We start from the raw sequence: 21,567 nt of genomic DNA on the forward strand, positions 1-21,567 counted from the left end.
CTGAGCTGAGCTGGGAAGGGAATGTGTGGAGCTGGGCAGGGCTGTGCTGGGAAGAGAACCTGAGAAGATGGGCTGAGCTGGGCTGGGTTGGGCTGGGATGGGAATGTGTGGAGCTGGGCTGGGCTGGGCTGGGCAGGGTTGGGCTGGGAAGGGAAGGGAAGGGAATGTGTGAAGCTGGACTGAGCTGAGCTGGGCTGGGAAGGGAACGTGTGAAGCTGGGCTGGGTGGGGCTGGGCTGGGAAGGGAACTTGTGGAGCTGGGCTGAGCTGGGCGGTGCTGGGAAGGGAACGTGTGGAGCTGGACTGGGCAGGGCTGGACTGGGAACGTGTGGAGCTGGGCTGGACTGGGAAGGGAATGTGTGGAGCTGGACTGAGCAGGGTTGGGCTGTTTGCCTTCATCACAAACATCAGGCTGCCTGTTTCAATGACTTCACCTCAGGTTCAGAAGCTTAATGTATACATGCATATACACTGAGTGTGCAAAGCATTAAGGACACCTCCTCTTTTCATGACATAGACTGACCAGGTGAATCCAGGTGAAAGCTATTACCCCTTATTGATCCACTTCCATCAGTGTATATGAAGGGTAGGAGACAGGTTAAAGAAGGATTTTTAAGCCTTGGGACAATTGAGACAGATTGTGTATGTGTGCCATTCAGAGAGTGAAGTGCCTTTGAACGGGGTATGGTAGTAGGTGCCACTGGTTGGTGTCAATAACTATTTTGAAGGGGGGGGGGGTGTATAAGAATACTCTGTGTATAATAGTACTGTATGTCTGGAGGATCTGTTACAGACTAACATTGATAGAAGAACAGGGACAGAATATCTCTAAGTGCTGTGAAATCAGAAGCCAGATAGTGGAGAAGGAGTCCGAGGCAAGGAGAGACTAATAGAAAGGAGAGCGAGATAGGAGAGGGAAAGACAATAGATTTTCTTTCATTTTGATTTTCTGCTGCAGTCTGCTGAGCCCCTGTCTTCTCTCTAGCATCCCCTCTTCCTGCTCTTCAGTCTGTCATAACACAATAACAGAGGTCTGACAGCTTCAAAGACACTGGATGAGCATGGAGGTGCTTGGGGAGAAAATTGCTGCAGAACACAGGCAGCTCAGCGGCAAGAGAGAAAAAACATTTTGTCTCGCTCAAGATGGATTCCACTCTGAGATTGCAGGGTACCAAAGACAGAATCAAAATGGAAACTCGAAAGGAAAAAAATAAAGGCTTTTTAGACATAATTGCTTTTGGTCTATGTTGGTGATATCAAATACTCTGATACAAATCACACAATTGTATATGTTCACTTTGATTGCACAATGTATTGTGCAATCAATATTGAATATTGAAGAAGTAAATCACACATATCATTTATGAATATCAATATGAAAGAGATCTAATTTTGCTGCAGGGGTTATTATTGATGTACCTGTTCTCTTCAAACTTAAAAGAAACGCCTGGCAATGATAAGGACATGCACACACACCTCGCTCTCTCCCTCCCTCTATGGATCTCACTGCTGGTTGCCCGTCTCACACAACTGCATTGAAACCAGGAGCTAGAAGCTCCTTCAGGATATCAAATCCATGGACTCTGGTGTCTATTCTAACTAGGTCAACTTTTACATAAGCTCTTTCTCCCTCTCTTTTCTCTTGATATTTTCACTACCAATCTACACTACATTTACACACTACCAATCTATATCAATCCCCATTATGACAAAGCAAAAACAGATTTTTAAAAAATGTTTGCAAATGCATTACAAATAAAAAACAGAAATATCAATTTACACAAGTATTCAGGCCCTTTACTCAGTACTTTGTTGAAGCGCCTTTGGCAGCGATTACAGCCTCGAGTCTTCTTGGGTATGATGCTACAAGTTTGGCACACCTGTATTTGGGGAGTTTCTCTCATTCTTCTTTGCAGATAATCTCAAGATCTGTCAGGTTGGATGGGGAGTGTCGCTGCACAGCTATTTTCAGGTCTCTCAAGTCTGGGCTCTGGCTGGACCACTCTGGCTGGACCACTCAAAGAAATTCAGAGACTTCTCCCGTAGCCACTCCTATATTGTCTTGACTGTGTGCTTAAGGTCGTTGTCCTGTTGGCAGGTGAACCTTCGCCTTAGTCTGAGGTCCTGAGCACACTGGAGCAGGTTTTCATGAAGGATCTCTCTGTACTTTGCTCGGTTAATGTTTCCCTCGATCCTGTGTAGTCTCCCAGTCCCTGCCAGTGAAAAATGTCCCCTCAGCATGGTGCTGCTGCCACCACCATGCTTCACTATAGGGATGGTGCCAGGCTTCCTCCAGGCATGACGCTTTGAATTCAGACCAAAGAGTTCAATCTTGGTTTCATCAGACCAGAGAATCTTGTTTCTCATGGTCTGAGAGTCTTTAGGTGCCTTTTTGAAAACTTGAAGCGGGCTGTCATGTGCCTTTTACTGAGGAGTGGCTTCACTCTGGTCACTCTTCCATAAAGGCCTGATTGGTGGAGTGCTGCAGAGATGGTTGTCCTTCTGGAATGTTCTCCCATCTCCACACAGGAACTCTGGAGCTCTGTCAGAGTGACCAGAGTCATCTCCCTGACCAAGGCCCTTCTCCTCTGATTGCTCAGTTTGGCCAGGCAACCAGCTCTAGGAAGAGTCTTGGTGGTTCCACACTTCTTCCATTTACAGTTGAAGTCGGAAGTTCACATATATCTTAACCAAATACATTTAAACTCAGTTTTTCACAATTCCTGACATTTAATAATTTAAAAAATTACCTGTCTTAGGTCAGTTAGGATCACCACTTTATTTTAAGAATGGGAAATGTCAGAATAATAGTAGAGGGAATTATTTATTTCAGCTTTTATTTCTTTCATCACATTCCCATTGGATCAGAAGTGTACATACACTCAATTAGTATTTGGTAGCATTGCCTTTAAATGGTTTAACTTGGGTCATACATTTCGGGTAGTCTTGGGGTCATTGTTCATTTGGAAGGCCCATTTGCGACCAAGCTTTAACTTCCTGACTGATGTCTTGAGATGTTGCTTCAATATATCCACATAATTCTTCTGCTCATGATGCCATCTATTTTGTGAAGTGCACCAGACCCTACTGCAGCAAAGCACCCCCACAACAATGGATGGTGTTCTTCGGCTTGCAAGCCTCCCCCTTTTCCTCCAAACATAACGATGGTCATTATGGCCAAACAGACCAGAGGACATTTCTCCAAAAAGTACGATCTTTGTCCCCATGTGCTGTTGCAAACCGTAGTCTGGAATTTTTTTGGTGGTTTTGGAGCAGTGGCTTCTTCCTTGCTGAGCAGCCTTTCAGGTTGTGTTGATATCGGACTCGTTTTACTGTGGATATAGATACTTTTGTACCTGTTTCCTCCAGCATCTTCACAAGGCTCGTACTGTTAGGTGACCCAAACTGGGACATGCTTAACACCCCAAGCTGTCCTATAATCTAAGCTAGATCCCCTCAATCTCACACAAATTATCAATGTAAACACAGGCACCCTCATAGATATCATCCTGACCAACCTGCCCTCTAAATATACCTCTGATCTCTTCAACCAGGATCTCAGCGATCACTGCCTCATTGCCTGCGTCCGTAATTGGTCTGCGGTCAAATGACCACCACTCATCACTGTCAAACGCTCCCTAAAACACTTCAGCGAGCAGGTCATTCTAATCGACCTGGTCCGGGTATCCTGGAAGGATATTGACCTCATTCCGTCATTAGAGGATGCCTGGTTATTCTTTAAAAGTGCTTTCCTCACCATCTTAAACAAGCATGCCCAATTCAAAAAAAATGGAACCAGGAACATATATAGCCCTTGGTTCACTCCAGACCTGACTGCCCTTGACCAGCACAAAAACATCCTGTGGCATACCGCATTAGCATTGAACAGCCCCTGCGATATGCAACTTTTCAGGGAAGTTAGGAACCGATATCCACAGGCAGTGAGGAAAGCAAAGGCTTTTTCAAACAGAAATTTGCATCCTGTAGCACAAACTCCAAAAAGGTTTGGGACACTGTAAAGTCCATGGAGAATAGGAGCACGTCCTCCCAGCTGCCCACTGCAGTGAGGCTAGGAAACACTGTCACCACCGATAAATCCACGATAATTGAGAATTTCAATAAGCATTTTCTACAGCTGGCCATACTTTCCACCTGGCTACCCCTACCCCGGTCAACAGCCCTGCACCCCCCACAGCAACTTGCCCGAGCCTCCCCCATTTCTCCTTCACCCAAATCCAGATAGCTGATGTTCTGAAAGAGTTGCAAAATCTGGAACCCTACAAATCAACTGGGCTAGACAATCTGGACCCTCTCTTTCTAAAATTATCCTCCGCAATTGTTGCAACCCCTATTACTAGCCTGTTCAACCTCTCTTTCATTTTGTCTGAGATCCCCAAAGATTGGAAAGCTGCCGCGGTCATCCTCCTCTTCAAAGGGGGAGACACTCTAGACCCAAACTGTTACAGACCTATATCTATCCTACCCTGCCTTTATAAGGTCTTCGAAAGCCAAGTTAACAAACAGATCACCGACCATTTCGAATCCCACCATACCTTCTCCGCTATGCAATCAGCTTTCCAAGCTGGTCTTGGGTGCGCCTCAGCCACACTCAAGGTCCTAAACAATATCATAACCGCCATCGATAAGAGACAATACTGTGCAGTCGTATTCATCAACCTGGCCAAGGCTTTTGACTCTGTCAATCATCACATTCTTATCGGCAGACTCAACCGCCTTGGTTTCTCAAATGACTGCCTCGCCTGGTTCATCAACTACTTCTCAGATAGAGTTCAGTGTATCTAATCGGAGGGCATGTTGTCCGGACGTCTGGCAGTCTCTATGGTGGTGCCTCAGGGTTCAATTCTCGGGCTGACTTTTTTCTCTGTATACATCAATGATGTCGCTCTTGCTGCTGGTATTTCTCTGATCCACCTCTATGCAGACGACATCATTCTGTATACTTCTGGCCTTTCTTTGGACACTGTGTTAACTAACCTCCAGACAAACTTCAATGCCATACAACTCTCATTCCGTGATCTCCAACTGCTCTTAAATGCAAGTAAAACTAAATGCATGCTCTTCAACCGATCTGGCATCACTACTCAGGACGGTTCTGACTTAGAATATGTGGACAATTACAAATACCTAGGTGTCTGGTTAGACTGTAAACTCTCCTTCCAGACTCACATTAAGCATCTCCAATCAAAAATTAAATCTAGAATCGGCTTTCTATTTCGCAACAAAGCGTCCTTCACTCATGCTGCCAAACATACCCTCGTAAAACTGACTATCCTACCAATCCTTGACTTCGGCGATGTCATTTACAAAATAGCCTCCAACACTCTACTCAGCAAATTGGATGCAGTCTATCACAGTGCCATCGGTTTTATCACCAAAGCCCCATATACTACCTACCACTGTAACCTGTATGTTCTCGTTGGCTGGCCCTCGCTTCATATTCATCGCCAAACCCACTGGCTCCAGGTCATCTATAAGTCTTTGCTAGCCTCTAGTGACTCCCCATCCCGCATGCGGGAGCGTAATCATCGCCTGACACTAATTAGCATAACGCAACAGACATAAATATCCCTAGAAAATATTCCTATTCATGAAAATCACAAATGAAATATATTGAGACACAGCTTAGCCTTTTGTTAATCACGCTGTCATCTCAGATTTTCAAAATATGCTTTACAGCCAAAGCTAGACAAGCATTTGTGTAAGTTTATCGATAGCCTAGCATAGCATTTTTTCCAGCTAGCAGCAGGTAACTTGGTCACGGAAATCAGAAAAGCAATCAAATTAAATCGTTTACCTTTGATGAGCTTCGGATGTTTTCACTCACGAGACTCCCAGTTAGATAGCAAATGTTCCTTTTTTCCCAAAATATTATTTTTGTAGGCGAAATAGCTCCGTTTGTTCTTCACGTTTGGCTGAGAAAAACGGAAAACGGCTAAAAATATTCCAAATATCGACAGAAACATGACAAACTTTGTTTATAATCAATCCTCAAGGTGTTTTTCAAATATCTATTTGATAATATATCCATCGGGACAATTCGTTTTTCAGTAGGACCGATTGGAGTAATGGCTACCTCTATATTTTACGCGAGAATCTCTCTGGCAGCATCAGGTGACCACTTGCGCAATGTAGCCGCTTACGTGTATTCTTCAACATAACGTAAAACTACGTCACAATGCTGTAGACACCTTCGGGAATACGGAGAAAGAGTAATCTGGTTGATAGCCCATTCACAGCTCAATAGGGACTCATTGGAACGCAGAGCTTTCAAAACATGGGGCACTTCCGGATTGGATTTTTCTCAGGCTTTTGCCTGCAACATCAGTTCTGTCATACTCACAGACAATATTTTTACAGTTTTGGAAACTTTAGAGTGTTTTCTATTCTAAGCTGTCAATTATATGCATGTTTTAGCATCTTGTCCTGACAAAATATCCCGTTTACTACTGGAACGTTTTTTCCCAAAAATGAAAATACTGCCCCCCGAGTCACAACAGGCTAGGTAAACCCCGTCTTATCTCAGCTCACTGGTCATCATAGCAGCACCCACCCATAGCACAGGCTCCAGAAGGTATATTTCACTGGTCAACCCCAAAGCCAATTCCTCCTTTGACTGCCTTTTCTTCCAGTTCTCTGCTGCCAATGACTGGAACGAATTGCAAAAATCACTGAAGCTGGAGACCTCACTAACTTTAAGCATCAGGTGTCAAAGCAACTCACAGATCATTGCACCTGTACATAGCCCATCTGTAAATAGCCCATGCAACTACCTCATCCCCATATTGTTATTTATTTGTTTTGCTGCTTTGCACCCCAGTATCTCTGCTTGCACATTCATCTTCTGCACATCTATCACTCCAGTGTTAATTGCTAAATTGTAATTACTTCGCCACTATGGCCTATTTTTCACTGTACCTCTCTAATCTTACCTCATTTGCACACGCTGTATATACTTAAAAAATTGTTGTGTTATTGACAGTACGTTTGTTTATTCCATGTGTAACTCTGTGCTGTTGTTTGTGTCGCACTGCTTTGCTTTATCTTGGCCAGGTCGCAGTTGCAAATGAGAACTTGTTCTCAACTGGCCTACCTGTTGTTCTGGGATTGATTTGCAATTTTCGCACCAAAGTACGTTAATCTCTAGGAGACAGAACGCGTCTCCTTCCTGAGTGGTATGACGGCTGCGTGGTCCCATGGTGTTTATACTTGCGTACTATTCTTTCTACAGATGAAAGTGGTACCTTCAGGCGTTTGGAAATTGCTCCCAAGGATGAACCAGACTTGTGCAGGTCTACAATTTTTTGCCTGATTTCTTTTGATTTTCCCATGATGTCAAGCAAAGAGGCACTGAGTTTGAGAGTAGGCATTGAAATACATCCACAGGTACACCTCCAATTGACTCAAATCATGTCAATTAACCTATCAGAAGCTTCTAAAGCCATGACATAATTGTTGGGAATTTTCCAAGCTGTTTAAATGCACAGTCAACTTAGTGTATGTCAATTTATGATCCACTGGAATTGTGAATAAGTTAAATAATCTCTCTGTAAACAACAAATTATAGTTTTGGCAAGTCGGTTAGAACATCTACTTTGTGCATGACGCACAAAGTAGATGTTCTAACTGACTTGCCAAAACTATAATTTGTTAACAAGAAATTTGTGGAGTGGTTGAAAAACGAGTTTTAATGACTCCAACCTAAGTGTATATAAACTTCCAACTTCAGCTGTAAGTATGATGGAGGCCACTGTGTTCTTGGGGACCTTCAATGCTGCAGGCATTTTTTGGTACCTTTCCCCAGATCCATGCCTCGACACAATCCTGCCTCGGAGCTCTACGAACAATTCCTTCGACCTCCTATCTTGGTTTCTGACATGCACTGTTATCTGTGGGACCTTATATATACATGTGTGTGTCTTTCCAAATCATGTCCAATCAATTGAATTTACCACATTTGGACTCCAATCAAGTTGTAGAAACATCTCAAGGATGATCAATGGAAACAGGATGCACCTGAGCTCAATTTCTAGTCTCATAGCAAAGGGTCTGAATACTTATGTAAAAAAGGTATCTGTTTTTTATGTTTTATACATTTACAGAAATGTCTAAAAACCTGTTTTCGCTTTGTCATAATGGTGTATTGTCTGTAGATTGATGAGGATTTTTTTTTTAAAATCCATTTGATAAAAAAGCTGTAATGTAACAAAATGTGGAAAAGGTCAAGGGGTCTGAATACTTTCTGAAGGCACTGTATGTGTAATTATTTATTAATATAAACAATAGATATTGAATTAATGATTAAATATGCCTATATTGATTGTAGGTTTTTCCAGTCCTTTTGTATATTTGACCAATTGGTAACTTTGTAAAAATGCTTGACTTGTATTGATTCGCTGTACATTTCAGGCCACATGGGGCCTGTAAGCATGACGTTTTACAGTCTATTTTGATCAGGCTTTATCTAAAGACATCCTCCTCGTTGTCAGAGACAAGGCAAAGCCCTGCTACTGTAGCTGGTTTTAACTGAAGCTGCCCCTGGCTGGTGTACCTTGGGACCTAAATGCTCACTAAGCCGTCTCTGTCGTAGCATGCTCGCCAAAGCACAGTGAAGACAATCTCTCTAAATTGCTTTTTCGATCAGTTTTGACATCAATCTGCTCTCATGGGGATAACGCATGGTTGCAAGAGGAAGGTATCATTCCTTATGGATGTTGACAACCCCACTCAGTTGGGTTTGATCCCCAGAATTAACATAATATTACTGCACAGACTGAACTGCTAGTGACACCCAAAGAGGATTTGGTTGCTGAAGCAGAGGTTCAGACCAGATAGATTACTGGAGCTAGGGAGGACAGAGGTCAAATGTGAAGGTTATTTCAGGTAAAAGGTCTTGGTATGATGTGTTCAAGGATATGCACTACATGACCAAAAGCATGTGGACACCTGCTTGTGGAACATCTCATTCTAAAATCATGGGCATTAGTATAGAGTTGGGCCCCCCTTTGATGCTATAACAGCCTCCAACTCTTCTGGAAGGCTTTCCACTAAATGTTGGAACATTGCTGCAGGGACTTGCTTCCATTCAGCCACAAATGCATTAGTAAGGTCGTCACTGATGTTTGGGCAATTAGGCCTGGCTCGCAGTCGGAAGTTCTTCCACATCGATCTCGACAAACAATTTCTGTATGAACCTCGCTTTTTGTACGTGGCCATTGTCATGCTGAACCAGGAACGGGCCTTTCCCAAACTGTTGCCTCAAAGTTGGAAGCGCAGAATTGTTTAGAATGTCATTGTATGCTGTAGCGTTAAAACTTCTTAGGGATAGGCGTCCCGTCAATGGGACAGTTGTAAATCATGCGGCGCCTTCTGTCACCATCGCAGATTTTAGAGAAACAACAAATGTCGCTACATATAAGTGTCTTATATCAGCTGAAAGCTTAATTTCTTGTTATTAATATAACTGCACTGTCTAATTTACAGTAGCTATTACTGCGAACAAATGCCATGCTATTGTTTGAGGAGAGCTCCTAACAACAAAACACTTTTTTCACCGCGATAGTTTTGATAAATTCCCCTCTGAAGGTGAAATGTGTACTTACATTCTGAAATCTTGCTCTGATTTATCATCCAAATTGTCCCAGAGATAACATGAAGTGTCGTTTTGTTAGACAAAATCCTTTTTCATATCCTAAAAAGGTCCATATAGTATGAACAATCGATTTTGTATTTCCACTCGTTCTATTTGCAAAGAAAGGAATCTGTGAAAATCTAACCCTAAATGTTGTTTCAACCAGTCAAATCACGTCCGTTTGTATTCGTCAGAGTTCCTAGAACGTAACCAGACTTCACTATATCATAAGGGGTGTAGTATATCCTATAGAACACCATGTTTGATCAGAGAGCGACGCCTTCATGGCATGCCGATGACGTGGGCGGTCTTCACTTGAACAACTCGGGGGCCAATCGGGGTCAAACAAAGATAGCTAGATAGCCAATGAGACCCTGTATCTGTCGTAAAATGTAGCTACTAACCTTGTACGACAGCATGCCTTTTCCTTTTGGACAAAAATTATAAGAATATTCAGAGTTATAAAGTTATGAAAACTGGTTGTTTTGCAAATGTTGAATTTATAATATGGCTACTAATACTGGAAAAGCTAAATCAAAGTCCAAGTATACAGATTTGACAATATTCTGACATAAAAATGTCATATGAATGCAAATGTCTCCTCCACGATTTGCCCAAATGTACCTGGGTGACTTCACACTAAATGGCATGTAGTTCGCTCATACTTTAAGTTATCCGTCTGAAACTTTTCACACACACTGATTGTGGACACCATAGGAATTACAACCAGAGTGATGGCTGGAACTGGGTCCTTTCTGTTGCATTTCAAAGATGGTGGTAGAAATAAACAGTTGTTTTTTTCTTTGTATTTTCTTCTACCAGATTTATTGTGTTATATTATCCTACATTCAATTCAAATTTCTACAAACTTCAAAGTGTTTCCTTTTAAATGGTACTAATAATTGCTTCAGGGCTTGAGCTACAGGCAGTTAGATTAGGGTATGTCATTTAGGCGAAAAAAAATTAAAAGCCGGCTATCCCTAGATTTCCCATCATTAGAACTAAGGGGCCTAGCCCAAACTATAAAAAAGAGCCCCAGACCCTTTATTCTTGCTCCACCAAACTTTACAGTTGGCACTATATATTGGGCCAGGTAGAGTAATGCTGGCATCTTCCAAACCCAGATTAGTCCATCGGACTGCCATGTGGTGAAGCGTGATTCATCACTCCAGTAAAGGCATTTTCACAGCTCCAGAGTCCAATGGTGGCGGCTTTACACCACTCCAGCCTATACTTGGCATTGCACATGGTGGTCTTAGGCTTGTGTGCAGCTGCTCAGCCATGGAAACTCATTTCATGAAGCTCCCGACGAAGAGTTATTGTGCTGATGTTGCTTCAAGAGGTAGTTTGGAACTTGGTAGTGAGTGTTGCAACTGAGGACAGACGATTTTTACATGCTACACGCTTCAGCACTCGCTGGTCCCGTTCCGTGAGCTTGTGTGGCCTAGCACTTCGCGGCTGAGCCGTTGTTGCCCCTAGACATTTCCACTTCACAATAACAGCTGTTACAGTTGACCGGGGCAGCTCTAGCAGGGCCGAAATTTGATCAACTGACTTGTTGGAAAGTCACTGAAAGTCACTGAGCTCTTCAGTACAACCATTCTACTGCCAATGTTTGTCTATGGCGATTGCATGGCTGTTTGCTCGATTTTATACACCTGTCAGCAACAGGTATGGCAGAAGTAGCCGAATTCACTCATTTGAAGGGGTGTCCATATACGTTTGTATATACAGTGCATTTGGAAAGTATTCAGACCCCTTGACTTTTTCCACATTTTGTTACATCACAGCCTTATTCTAAAACATTGTTTGATTTAAATTTCCCTCCTCAATCCACACACAGTACCCCATAATGACAAAGCAGAAACAGATTTTTAGACATTTTTGCAAATGTATAACAAATAAAAAACTGAAGTATCACATTTACATAAGTATTCAGGCTCTTTACTCAGTACTTTGTTGAAGCATCTTTGGCAGTGATTACAGCCTTGAGTCTTCTTGGGTACGATGCTACACGCTTGGCACACCTGTATTTGGGGAGCTTCTCCCATTCTTTACACATCCTCTCAAGCTTTGTCAGGTTGGATGGGGAGCGTCGCTGCACAGATATTTTCAGGTCTCTCCAGAGATGTTCGATCATGTTTAAGGGCTCTGGCTAGGCAACTCAAGGAAATTCAGAGACTTGTCCTGAAGCCACTCCTGCGTTGTCTTGGCTCTTTGCTTAGGGTCATTGTCCTATTTGAAGGTGAACCTTTACCCCAGTCTGATGTCCTGAGCGCTCTAGAGCATGTTTTCATCAAGGATCTCTCTGTACTTCACTCCCTCAATCCTGACTAGTCTCCCAGTCCCTGCCGCTGAAAAACATTCCCTCACCATGATGCTGCCACCACCATACTTTACAGTAGGGATGGTTCCATGTTTCCTCCAGATGTGACGCTTGGCATTCAGGCCAAAGAGTTAAATCTTGGTTTCATCAAACCAGAGAATCTTTAGGTTCCTTTTGGCAAACTCCATGTGCCTCTTCCTGAAGAGTGGCTTCCTTCTGGCCACTGTACCATAAAGACCTGATTGGTGGAGTGCTGCAGAGATGGTTGTCCTTCTGGAAGGTTCTCCCATCTCCATAGAGCAGGGCTATCCAAACCTATTCCTGGAGAGTTACGCTCCTGTAGGTTTTCACTCCAACCCCAGTGGTAACCAACCTGATTCACCTTTTCAACCAGTTAATTATTACAATCAGGTGTGCTAGATGAGGGATGGAGTGAAAACCTACAGGACTGTAGCTCTCCAGGAATAGGGTTGGACAGCCCTGTCATAGATGAAGTCAAGAGCTCTTTCAGAGTGACCATTGGGTTCTTGGTCACCTCCCTGACCAATGCCCTTCTCCCCCGATTGCTTAGTTTGCCTGGGTGGCCACCTCTAGGAAGAGTCTTGGTGGTTCCGAACTTCTTCCATTTAAGAATGATGGAGGCCCCTGTGTTCTTGGGGACATTCAATGCTGCATTGTTTGGTACCCTTCCCTTGATCTGTGCCTCGACACAATCCTGTCTCGGACGTCTACGGACAATTCCTTCGACCTCATGGCTTGGTTTTTGCTCTGACATGCACTGTCAACTGTGGGACCTTATATGGACAGGTGTGTGCCTTTCCAAATCATGGCCAATCAGTTGAATTTACCACAGGTGGACTCCAATCAAGTTGTAGAAACATCTCAAGAATGATCAGTGGAAACAGCATGCACCTGATCTCATAGCAAAGGGTCTGAATACATATGTAAATAAGGTATTTCTGTTTTTATTTTTAATACATTTGGAAAAATTTCTTTAAACCTGTTTTCACTTTGTCATTATGGTGTATTGTGTGTAGACTGAGGATTTATTTTATTTAATCAATTTTAGAAAAGTCTGTAACGTAACAAAATGTCAAAAGTCAAGGGGTCTGAATACTTTCCAAATGCACTGTACAGTGTATACTGTATATATTAGATCATTCATGTTTGTGATTATGCAGGACCAGGTGTATTTTCTAACTGGATGAATAGTTTCCTATTGAGCTGATTGGCCAGACGACTTCCTGTATTTTTTTTTATGTGAATAACCCCTCCTCTCTCTTTTTCTCTTCTAGGACCTAGATTTCTCATCACAACCACAGGAGCCTTGTATATTCTGGATGTCCAGAATGAGGATGGATTGTATAACTACCGCTGCACCACACGGCATCGCTACACGGGCGAGACCAGGCAAAGCAACAGCGCCCGGCTTTTTGTGTCAGGTCAGTCTATGGTGCCCTAAATACCTTAAATAACGGTACTCCAGAAACATCTAGATTTCTGTACAGTACACAATGTTGCAGTAATACATCAGAAACTTCTGCATCTTCATATATTGCAATGTCCACAACACAGTGAATGCTATCGTAACACTATCTCTTCTAATAGTGAACTCTATTCTTATCATAACATATTCTCTCTCTTATCTCTCATAAGATCCCACCAACTCAGAGCCGGGGATTCTGGATGGCTTTGACCGTCGGGAGGTCATGGCGTCCCATCGGGTAGAGCTGCCCTGTAAGGCGTCGGGCCATCCCATGCCCAAGTACCGCTGGCTGAAGGACAACAGCCCCCTGGAGCCAGACACACGTTTCCACCAGAGTGTCACGGGCTTGCTGATAGAGAGCGCCCAGCCCACCGACTCTGGCACCTACGTGTGTGAGGTGTGGAACAGCTATGGCAACGCTGAGGTGGTGGGCCGGCTGCTTGTCAAACGTGAGTCCAAACACCACATCACACTCACACATCAGGAGCTATCCCAGCCTGGGTACCATGATGTCTCTGTGTTAGGTGCTATAGCCCTGTCACTTTGTTTACCTATTTCTTTGATAATGTTCACACAACAAAATATTTATTTCACGGTATAACAATGTCATAGGCCTCCAGTTTGGTTTGTGGTTTTTGATGTGTGTTCTGTGTTTTCTCTGGTGTCCAGAGCCCCTGAAGGCAGTGGTCAGCCCACGAAAGGTGAAGGGCAGCGTGGGTAGTAAGGTGTCCTTGCATTGCAGTGTCAGTGGCTCTGATGAGTACGAGCTGTCGTGGTACCGTAACGGAGAGATCATCTATCCCGGCAACAACGTGCGGATCACAGGCATCAGCAGGGAGAACCTGATCATGGAGGGCATGGCCAAGAGCGACGGAGGGGCCTACCAATGTTTCGCCAGGAAGAACAAAATGTCCGCTCAGGATTTTGTTCCGGTCATCTTGGAGGGTGAGATACAGTAGTGGTTTCTTATAAAGATCAATGTTGCTATGGCAGTTATTGGATATATTTAAGATGTTGTAACAAGACAGTGGTTAGAATATATTACCATGTGTTTTTTTCCCATGTGTACTGTACAGCTTGGCAGTTGACTGTAGCATGAGCGTTCACGGTTTTATGTTGTGCGCAACTTTTGTGTTAGAATTGGGGGGGAGGCCTCCCGGGTGGCGCAGGGGTGAAGGGCGCTGTACTGCAGCGCCAGCTGTGCCACCAGAGACTCTGTGTTCGCGCCCAGGCTCTGTCGTAACCGGCTGTGACCGGGAGGTCCGTGTGGCGACGCACAATTGGCCTAGCGTCGTCCGGGTTAGGGAGGGTTTGGCCGGTATGGAAATCCTTGTCTCATCGCGCACCAGCGACTCCTGTGGTGGGCCGGGCGCAGTGCGCTCCTACCAAGGTTGCCAGGTGCACGGTGTTTCCTCCGACACATTGGTGCGGCTGGCTTCCGGGTTGGATGGCGCTGTGTTAAGAAGCAGTGCCGCTTGGTTGGGTTGTGTATCGGAGGACGCATGACTTTCAACCTTCGTCTCTCCCAAGCCCGTACGGGAGTTGTAGCGATGAGACAAGATAGTAATTACTAACAATTGGATACCATGAAATTGGGGAGAAAAAGGGGTAAAAAAATTCAACAACAAAAAAACAAACAAAAAAGAAGTGTGGGGGGGACATAATTATTATTACATTTTATCCAGTCAGATAAACACAGCCTACCTGACCACTCTGAGTTGTCTGCATAGTCCTAAAGCACACCATTGCCTTGTTTTGTGTCACATTCAAATGATAAAACTGGGGGGGGGGGGCAAAAATGCCCCCTGTACCCAGTGAACGTTTCACCCCTGGGTGTGTGTATGTTTTGTCTCCATGTATGTTTAGTAGCACCAGCGGTGACTTAGCACAAAGGGATTTTGGCCCTGGATCGATGCAGGGCCTGTGTTAATGCGTTGTGTTGTGCTGCTGCAGAGCAGCCAGTGTCATTAGGGCTACTATCCCAGTCAGCTTTAAACTGCTTACCTGAGCCTGGTTGCTTGGGCAACTGTCTCGCGTGGCCACAGAACTGTATAAGGAGGATATTGATCATCTATAATGATGTAGAACATACCAGGGTTAGCAGATAGCAACAGCAGGCCACTTTAAAATAAAGCTGTTTTTTATTTGGCCAAGACTGCCCCCAATAATGGCAGACAAAGAAAAAAGGTAGGTGTACAGGTTTGAGTGACAGATGATAGATATTCTATTGCTGCTTTTGTTCAGTCTTATTAACCATTACTCATGGTCTCCCTTTCTCTCCCCTTTCAGACGGCACTCCGAAGATTCTGTCCTCCTTCAGTGAGAAGGTGGTCAACCCCAACGAACCGGTCTTCCTGGTGTGTAACGTCAAAGGCACTCCCCCTCCCTCCTGCACCTGGAACCTGGACGACGACCCGGTCATCAAGGACAACCACCACCACCCCGGCCACTACGAGACCAACGAGGGCCACGTGGTCAGCCAGCTGAACATCACTCACACTAAGGAGGTGGACGGAGGGGTGTATCGCTGCACCTGCAGGAACTCGGCCGGGGCAGTCTACCACCAGGCTCGAATAAACGTAAGAGGTGCTTGTCAGATCAGCTCCTCCAAAACAACAAAAACATACACCTAACTCATGTTTGTTTGGTTTCCAAATTCAATGCCTGTTTCTTTTAGGTTTTTGTTGTATTCTCCCTCCTTTGTAAAGTGCCTACAGATTCCTAACCTTTTTACTTTTTACTCATTTTCAGATTTCTTTTGCCTTTCTTTCTTTCTCTTTGCTCCCTTTATTCCTCAGTTGCAGCTTTTGGACTCCATTGTTTAGTTTCCCCTAATTTCTTTGTGTTTTTTTATTTTTTTATCCCTGTGTGAATCTCTCATCACACCGTCCCTCTATGCTCTTAGTGTGACTGTGATACTCCAGGTCTTTTTCTTTTTCTATCCCAACACTGCTTGTAGTCACCCATATCTTGTTTGCCTGTTTGCATGTCAGTCCCTCATACTGTCAATAACAATGCCAGGTCACAACCACCCATGTTTTGTTAGTGTGTGTTTGTGTGAATTGTGTGTATGATCCATCCATAACATGTCTGTTCTATTGACTGTGTCTTATTTGTTGAACATAATACCTCTCTTCTTGTCTTTAATAGTAATCTGATCCTCTACACAGATCACTGTTGCTGAGATGATTCCCGTCAGCTGATTTGCACTGCTGTTCCATGTGTAGATGTTTAAACACAGTTGACCAATTTATTATTATTTTCTTTGTAGGCCTTACTGACAGGCAGGTTTTCAGTCCAGTGTGGTGTATCCTGTAGTTACAACTGTTGAGCGTCACATATGTTAACTTTGTTTCTAGGCTGGTGGTGGTTTTATATTTAGACTGCAAAAGGGAATATAGTTCTCACTCTTTTGTTTCCTTAGTTAGTTTTTACTTATTATGTTGTGGCTGAATGTATAGATTATTTATTCAGACAAGACAATTAGTTTCAAGTGGCTCTTGGATTTGTAATTCAGTTAACTCATACAGTGAATATTGTCCACTAAAGTGTTCTGTCTTTCAGCTGTCAGCCAACCCTACCTTGTCCTTGTCTAATATGGTCCTGATTTCACAGCCCTCTCTTCAGAGTCTACCATGAGGTCCTGTGGTAAAAACTAACACATTTGGGTGTGCTGTCAATACATACGGCTTGATGTTCCTGACTGTCATGTCACAATCCCCTCACCCATAAATGTGTTTATAGAGAGCTCTCTCTCCCTCTCTGTATTTTTAGGGGCTGCCAGCATCCGTCCAATGAAAAACATCACGGCCATCGCAGGGCGGGACGCGTACGTCCACTGTCGCGTCATTGGCTACCCGTATTATTCCATCAAGTGGTATAAGAACTCCCACCTGCTCCCCTTCAACCACAGGCAGAGGGCCTTTGAGAACAACGGCACTCTGAAGCTGTCTAACGTGCAGGAGCTGGACCAGGGAGAGTACAATTGCAGGGTATTGGTCAAACCTCACCAAGAGACCAATCAGAGCGTCCATCTCAGTGTCAAAGGTAAGAAGAGCCCGTCTCCCTGACTCATGCACTGTGACAGTACACAGTAAACACACTAGCCTACCACACTTGGGTAAGTATAAAGGACTTCACGCTGCTTGCTTAGCGAGTTCCTCTTCCTCTTGATTTGGCCCACACCTGGCGCAAACTCCTGACCTCTGCCATGCTAGCACACACGACCACCCTCCTGAAGTTTCTTACCAGTCGGCACCACATGAAAAGCTAGCTATTCATTGGCGCAAGTGAGGACACTGCAGGCTGAGGAGTAAGTTTCACACATCTCCATGTGATACATAATCATTCTAAGAGGTATGAGAGTGTGGAAAGTAGAACATGGCAAAGCTGTAGGCAGAGATAGGAAGTGACCTCGCAGGTCAGACTCTCATTGGCCTTCACATCACATTGTGTAACATAAGCTACAGTAACACATTCACCACTGCTACGACTGCACTGCTATGGGATGTGAGACTAAGCTAGGGTCATTAGTATGACTGCACGTACAGTAGCGATGGAGCTTGATTACCAGAGGCCCAAGAATACGTAATGGTAACGTTAACAAGTGATTCCCCACGCCTCATATCCATGTCATGAAGGATGCAGCCACTGCTTAAGACATTTCCATAAGATGAGCCTGGGGGGGCGGGGGAAAAGGGTGACCACATGATATAAAGCAACACTTCCCCGCTACAAGTACCTTAGTTAATTTGCTCTGCTCATGCTTCAAATTCTGAAAGGGGCTGGTGAGATCCCAGGAGTCCATTATCCCTACTTTGTTATGAATTAAATCAGTGCTGAAGTGCTGCTTATTTTAATGTCATTTTAAATTGTTGATTCTCAAATACGGCTGACTTGCGAGATGGCTGGAGAGTCCCCTGAGAAGGTGCAACAGTGGACTTACTGAGGAGGATCTCACATCTAGGTCATTATCTAGTCTAGCATGAGGCTGATTCTCCAATAATTTGTTTAACATGGTGGTTTTTCCCTACTTGAGGATCGTTAGGTTTTCTTTAATCTTCTCTTTCTAGACAGACATGGCATGAATCGCCAAAATACAGAATCACCCCTTCAACTGTTTCTGGAATAGTACACCTGTGCTTGGTACTGTTTGCTCTGACTCAGAGTACAGAATGTTTGGCTAGACAGGAGGAATGACTAAAGTGGAATTATGTGATGATTCACTCTGTCCTTCTGAGTTTAGAGTCTAAACAATGATTTCCAAAGGGATTGATAGAAGATTGAAGTATGACACACAGGAGATTGGACCGGTATAGTGTATTGTCTCTCAGCCTAATGTGGTTATGGTCATCTCTCCCCCTCTTCCCCTCCAGTTCCACCGTACATCCAGCCCTTTGCATTCCAGCGGTTCTCCATTGGCCAGCGTGTCTTCATCCCCTGCGTGGTAATGTCAGGTGACCAGCCCCTGGACATCACATGGCAGAAGGACGGGCGGCCAATCCCTGCCAGTCTGGGGGTCACCATTGACAACATAGAGTTCACCAGCTCACTGCGGATCTCCAACCTGTCCCCAGACCACAACGGAAACTACACCTGCATTGCACGCAACGAGGCTGCAGCCGTTGAGCACCAGAGTCAGCTCATTGTCAGGGGTGAGAGGAGGCTAGCACATTGTTCCTCTGTCTCCGTCACTGCTTCTAGATGTATCTCTCTTAGGCTCCCTCCTCTCACTCCCTGACTCTTACTGTCTTTCTTTCTCTCTCTGTTTCTGTTTGTTTCTCTGCTCCTCTCTCCGTTGCTTCGCATCTGTCTTTATACTGTATATTTCTCTCCACTGCACTCTTTTTGTCAATCTTAATCTATCTCTCATACTATCTTTCTATCTCAGAAGTACTAGTAAGTCAGTCTGTGTGTGGTTCCCTCTGCTCCTCCAGTTCCTCCCCAGTTTGTGGTGCAGCCCACAGACCAGGATGGGATCTATGGCAAAACTGTGACACTAAACTGCTCTGCTGAGGGTTATCCACGCCCCACCCTCGTATGGAAACACTCCAAAGGTAAACATATACGTAAATCAAGCATCAGAAGACTGTCGGTAGCATTAATTCAATGGTTATACAAACGCATTAAAGGACATTGTTTAGGGATGTAACAGCAGCTGTTTTGGATAGAGTAACTGTAGTTGTAATTGAACACATATGGTTTCATCCACAGCCCATGTATGATGTGGTTCAACAACTGCAGGTGTACACATACACTTTCACGGGTCACAGGTGTACAGCCACTGTGGGTTGTTTGGTAGGGGAGCTACCAGTGAGGTGGGAGAGAGCAGGTGAATAAAGTGGCACAGCACTTGCCCAGGATAGCTGAAGAGGGTACCCAGGTGTTTGCTGCTCCGTCCATAACACAGGTGAAATCTTCCCCCAATGGAGAGACGACAACTAATCCAACCAATGGTGTGGCGTGTGGGGGCAGTGTGAGGGGCATCAAAGGTGTGGGTCAGGGCCAGACTCAGCAGCCAGGCTTTGATGGGATTTGTTTTTGACTTGGGCTCCCTGGGACCGAGAGGAGATTGGGTTTGATGTGAGAGAGACGCTCCTCAATATCTTAGACGCCCTGTCTGATTAATAACGCCTGACAGAACCTTGATCCTTCGCCACGGCGATGGCGAGAGAAGACTTGGCCGGCGCCTTTATCTGAGATGTACCTCTAATTTGTAAGTGCAAGTGTCTGTGTTGCTGTATATTATGGCACTGGAGATGCTTTTTATTCTCCCAGTCAGGTGTTAGCAGAGCAACAGAGAGATAGAAAAGTGAATAAGGAAAGGTCAGCTGGTATTATCATAACTGCTAGCTCTCTCTGGATATGCAAAATCCATCATCCAAGAGCACGTCTTTCTCTGTCTCTCTCTCTCTCTCTCTGTCTCTCTCTGTCACCCTCGGTTTCTCTCTCTGTGTGTCTCTCTTTCTTTCTCTCTCTCTCTCTCTTTCACTTTCTGTCTCTCTCTCTATCTCTCTCTCTTCTCGTTTACAAGGCAGCAGAGTGGGAATAGTACTGCCACTTGACCCCTCGCTAACCAGAAGCACTTGACTGCATTTTTAATTAAGGGCCAAAACCCACAGCTCACTAAATGTCCTTATCTTTACACGCTAACTTTAGCGCATGCTGATATCTGGCCCAGTTCAGACATATGTTTAATACTCTATGAGCGAGCCTGGATGTGTTGCTATTACTGTAACATAGGTAGACCACTTACAGCTCTGAGTGGGTTTCCATTCCCAGGCAGCTCATTGACCTGAACATTTTCAGCATTAGACATTTCCTACATTACACTAAGTCATTTTGACCTTTTTGAACAAGACTGTCCAACATTACCTCCAACGGAAACATGGATGATTATAGAAAATATACTTGTTCCCTGATATGTGAAAAGTATAATGCTGTATGCTGGTATGCTGAAGTATACCTCACCACCAGAGATCTTTGAATACTATTTGACCTACAAAAGCGTGTACATACTAATACTAATCTTTGTGTTTCACCAAGACAAAATCAATGCTTTGGCGATTAGGTTGTATTTACCCAAAATATATGTACAATACATTTTTCCGTCTTTGATGTGTAGATTTGTAAATGTACATGCCTACAAGTTCAGTGTTGTTCACATGAAAAATACCAATCATAGCTTACAGGCATCAAATCCTGAGAGTCAGTGGATAAATAAATCCTCACATGTAAAAACAAAGGAAAAGAAAAGTACTTTGCTGTGTAAAGGAAACTGCACAGCATTTCATTGGCTGATTCCTTGTTTCAAGGCCTCATTGCAGTCTTGTTGTTTTCTTCCTTTACAATCTGCTCTGGTGTTGAACATGGGCACCATCTCTTTCATGATTACCCACTTTTAGTGGCTACATTCTCCACAGCAGCTGCTGAGGTTTAGGGGCAGTGTTAAGAGACATGTTTACTGTCTTTAAATCCCTAAAGCTTTGTCACTGAAGCGTTACACACTGTACAAGTTGAATAAGGATGCGCATCTATCAATAGTCTGCACCCAAAACATGAGCTTTAAAAACAAAAACAGTAGTAGCTTTGGGTTTAAATTAGTTAG

At 44.1% G+C, this 21,567-nt stretch overlaps 1 protein-coding gene across 2 annotated transcripts in view; it reads left to right on the plus strand.

Annotated features, from left to right (window-relative positions):
- The window catches only part of LOC109905772 (Down syndrome cell adhesion molecule homolog), a 146,095-nt gene that overhangs the window by 95,408 nt on the left and 29,120 nt on the right, over nucleotides 1–21,567 (plus strand). Inside the window, exons 4-10 of one of the 2 annotated variants that reach the window (XM_020503342.2) lie at nucleotides 13,270–13,416; nucleotides 13,631–13,909; nucleotides 14,130–14,405; nucleotides 15,750–16,046; nucleotides 17,235–17,507; nucleotides 18,836–19,114; nucleotides 19,397–19,516. In XM_020503342.2, coding sequence (XP_020358931.1) covers nucleotides 13,270–13,416; nucleotides 13,631–13,909; nucleotides 14,130–14,405; nucleotides 15,750–16,046; nucleotides 17,235–17,507; nucleotides 18,836–19,114; nucleotides 19,397–19,516 — 1,671 coding nt within the window. Of the gene's footprint in view, nucleotides 1–13,269; nucleotides 13,417–13,630; nucleotides 13,910–14,129; nucleotides 14,406–15,749; nucleotides 16,047–17,234; nucleotides 17,508–18,835; nucleotides 19,115–19,396; nucleotides 19,517–21,567 lie in introns of those variants that run through there. The other variant, XM_031790948.1, reaches the window with a different exon arrangement.

Source organism: Oncorhynchus kisutch, linkage group LG15 (genome assembly GCF_002021735.2).
Source record: "Oncorhynchus kisutch isolate 150728-3 linkage group LG15, Okis_V2, whole genome shotgun sequence".
NCBI classification, from domain to species: domain Eukaryota; kingdom Metazoa; phylum Chordata; class Actinopteri; order Salmoniformes; family Salmonidae; genus Oncorhynchus; species Oncorhynchus kisutch.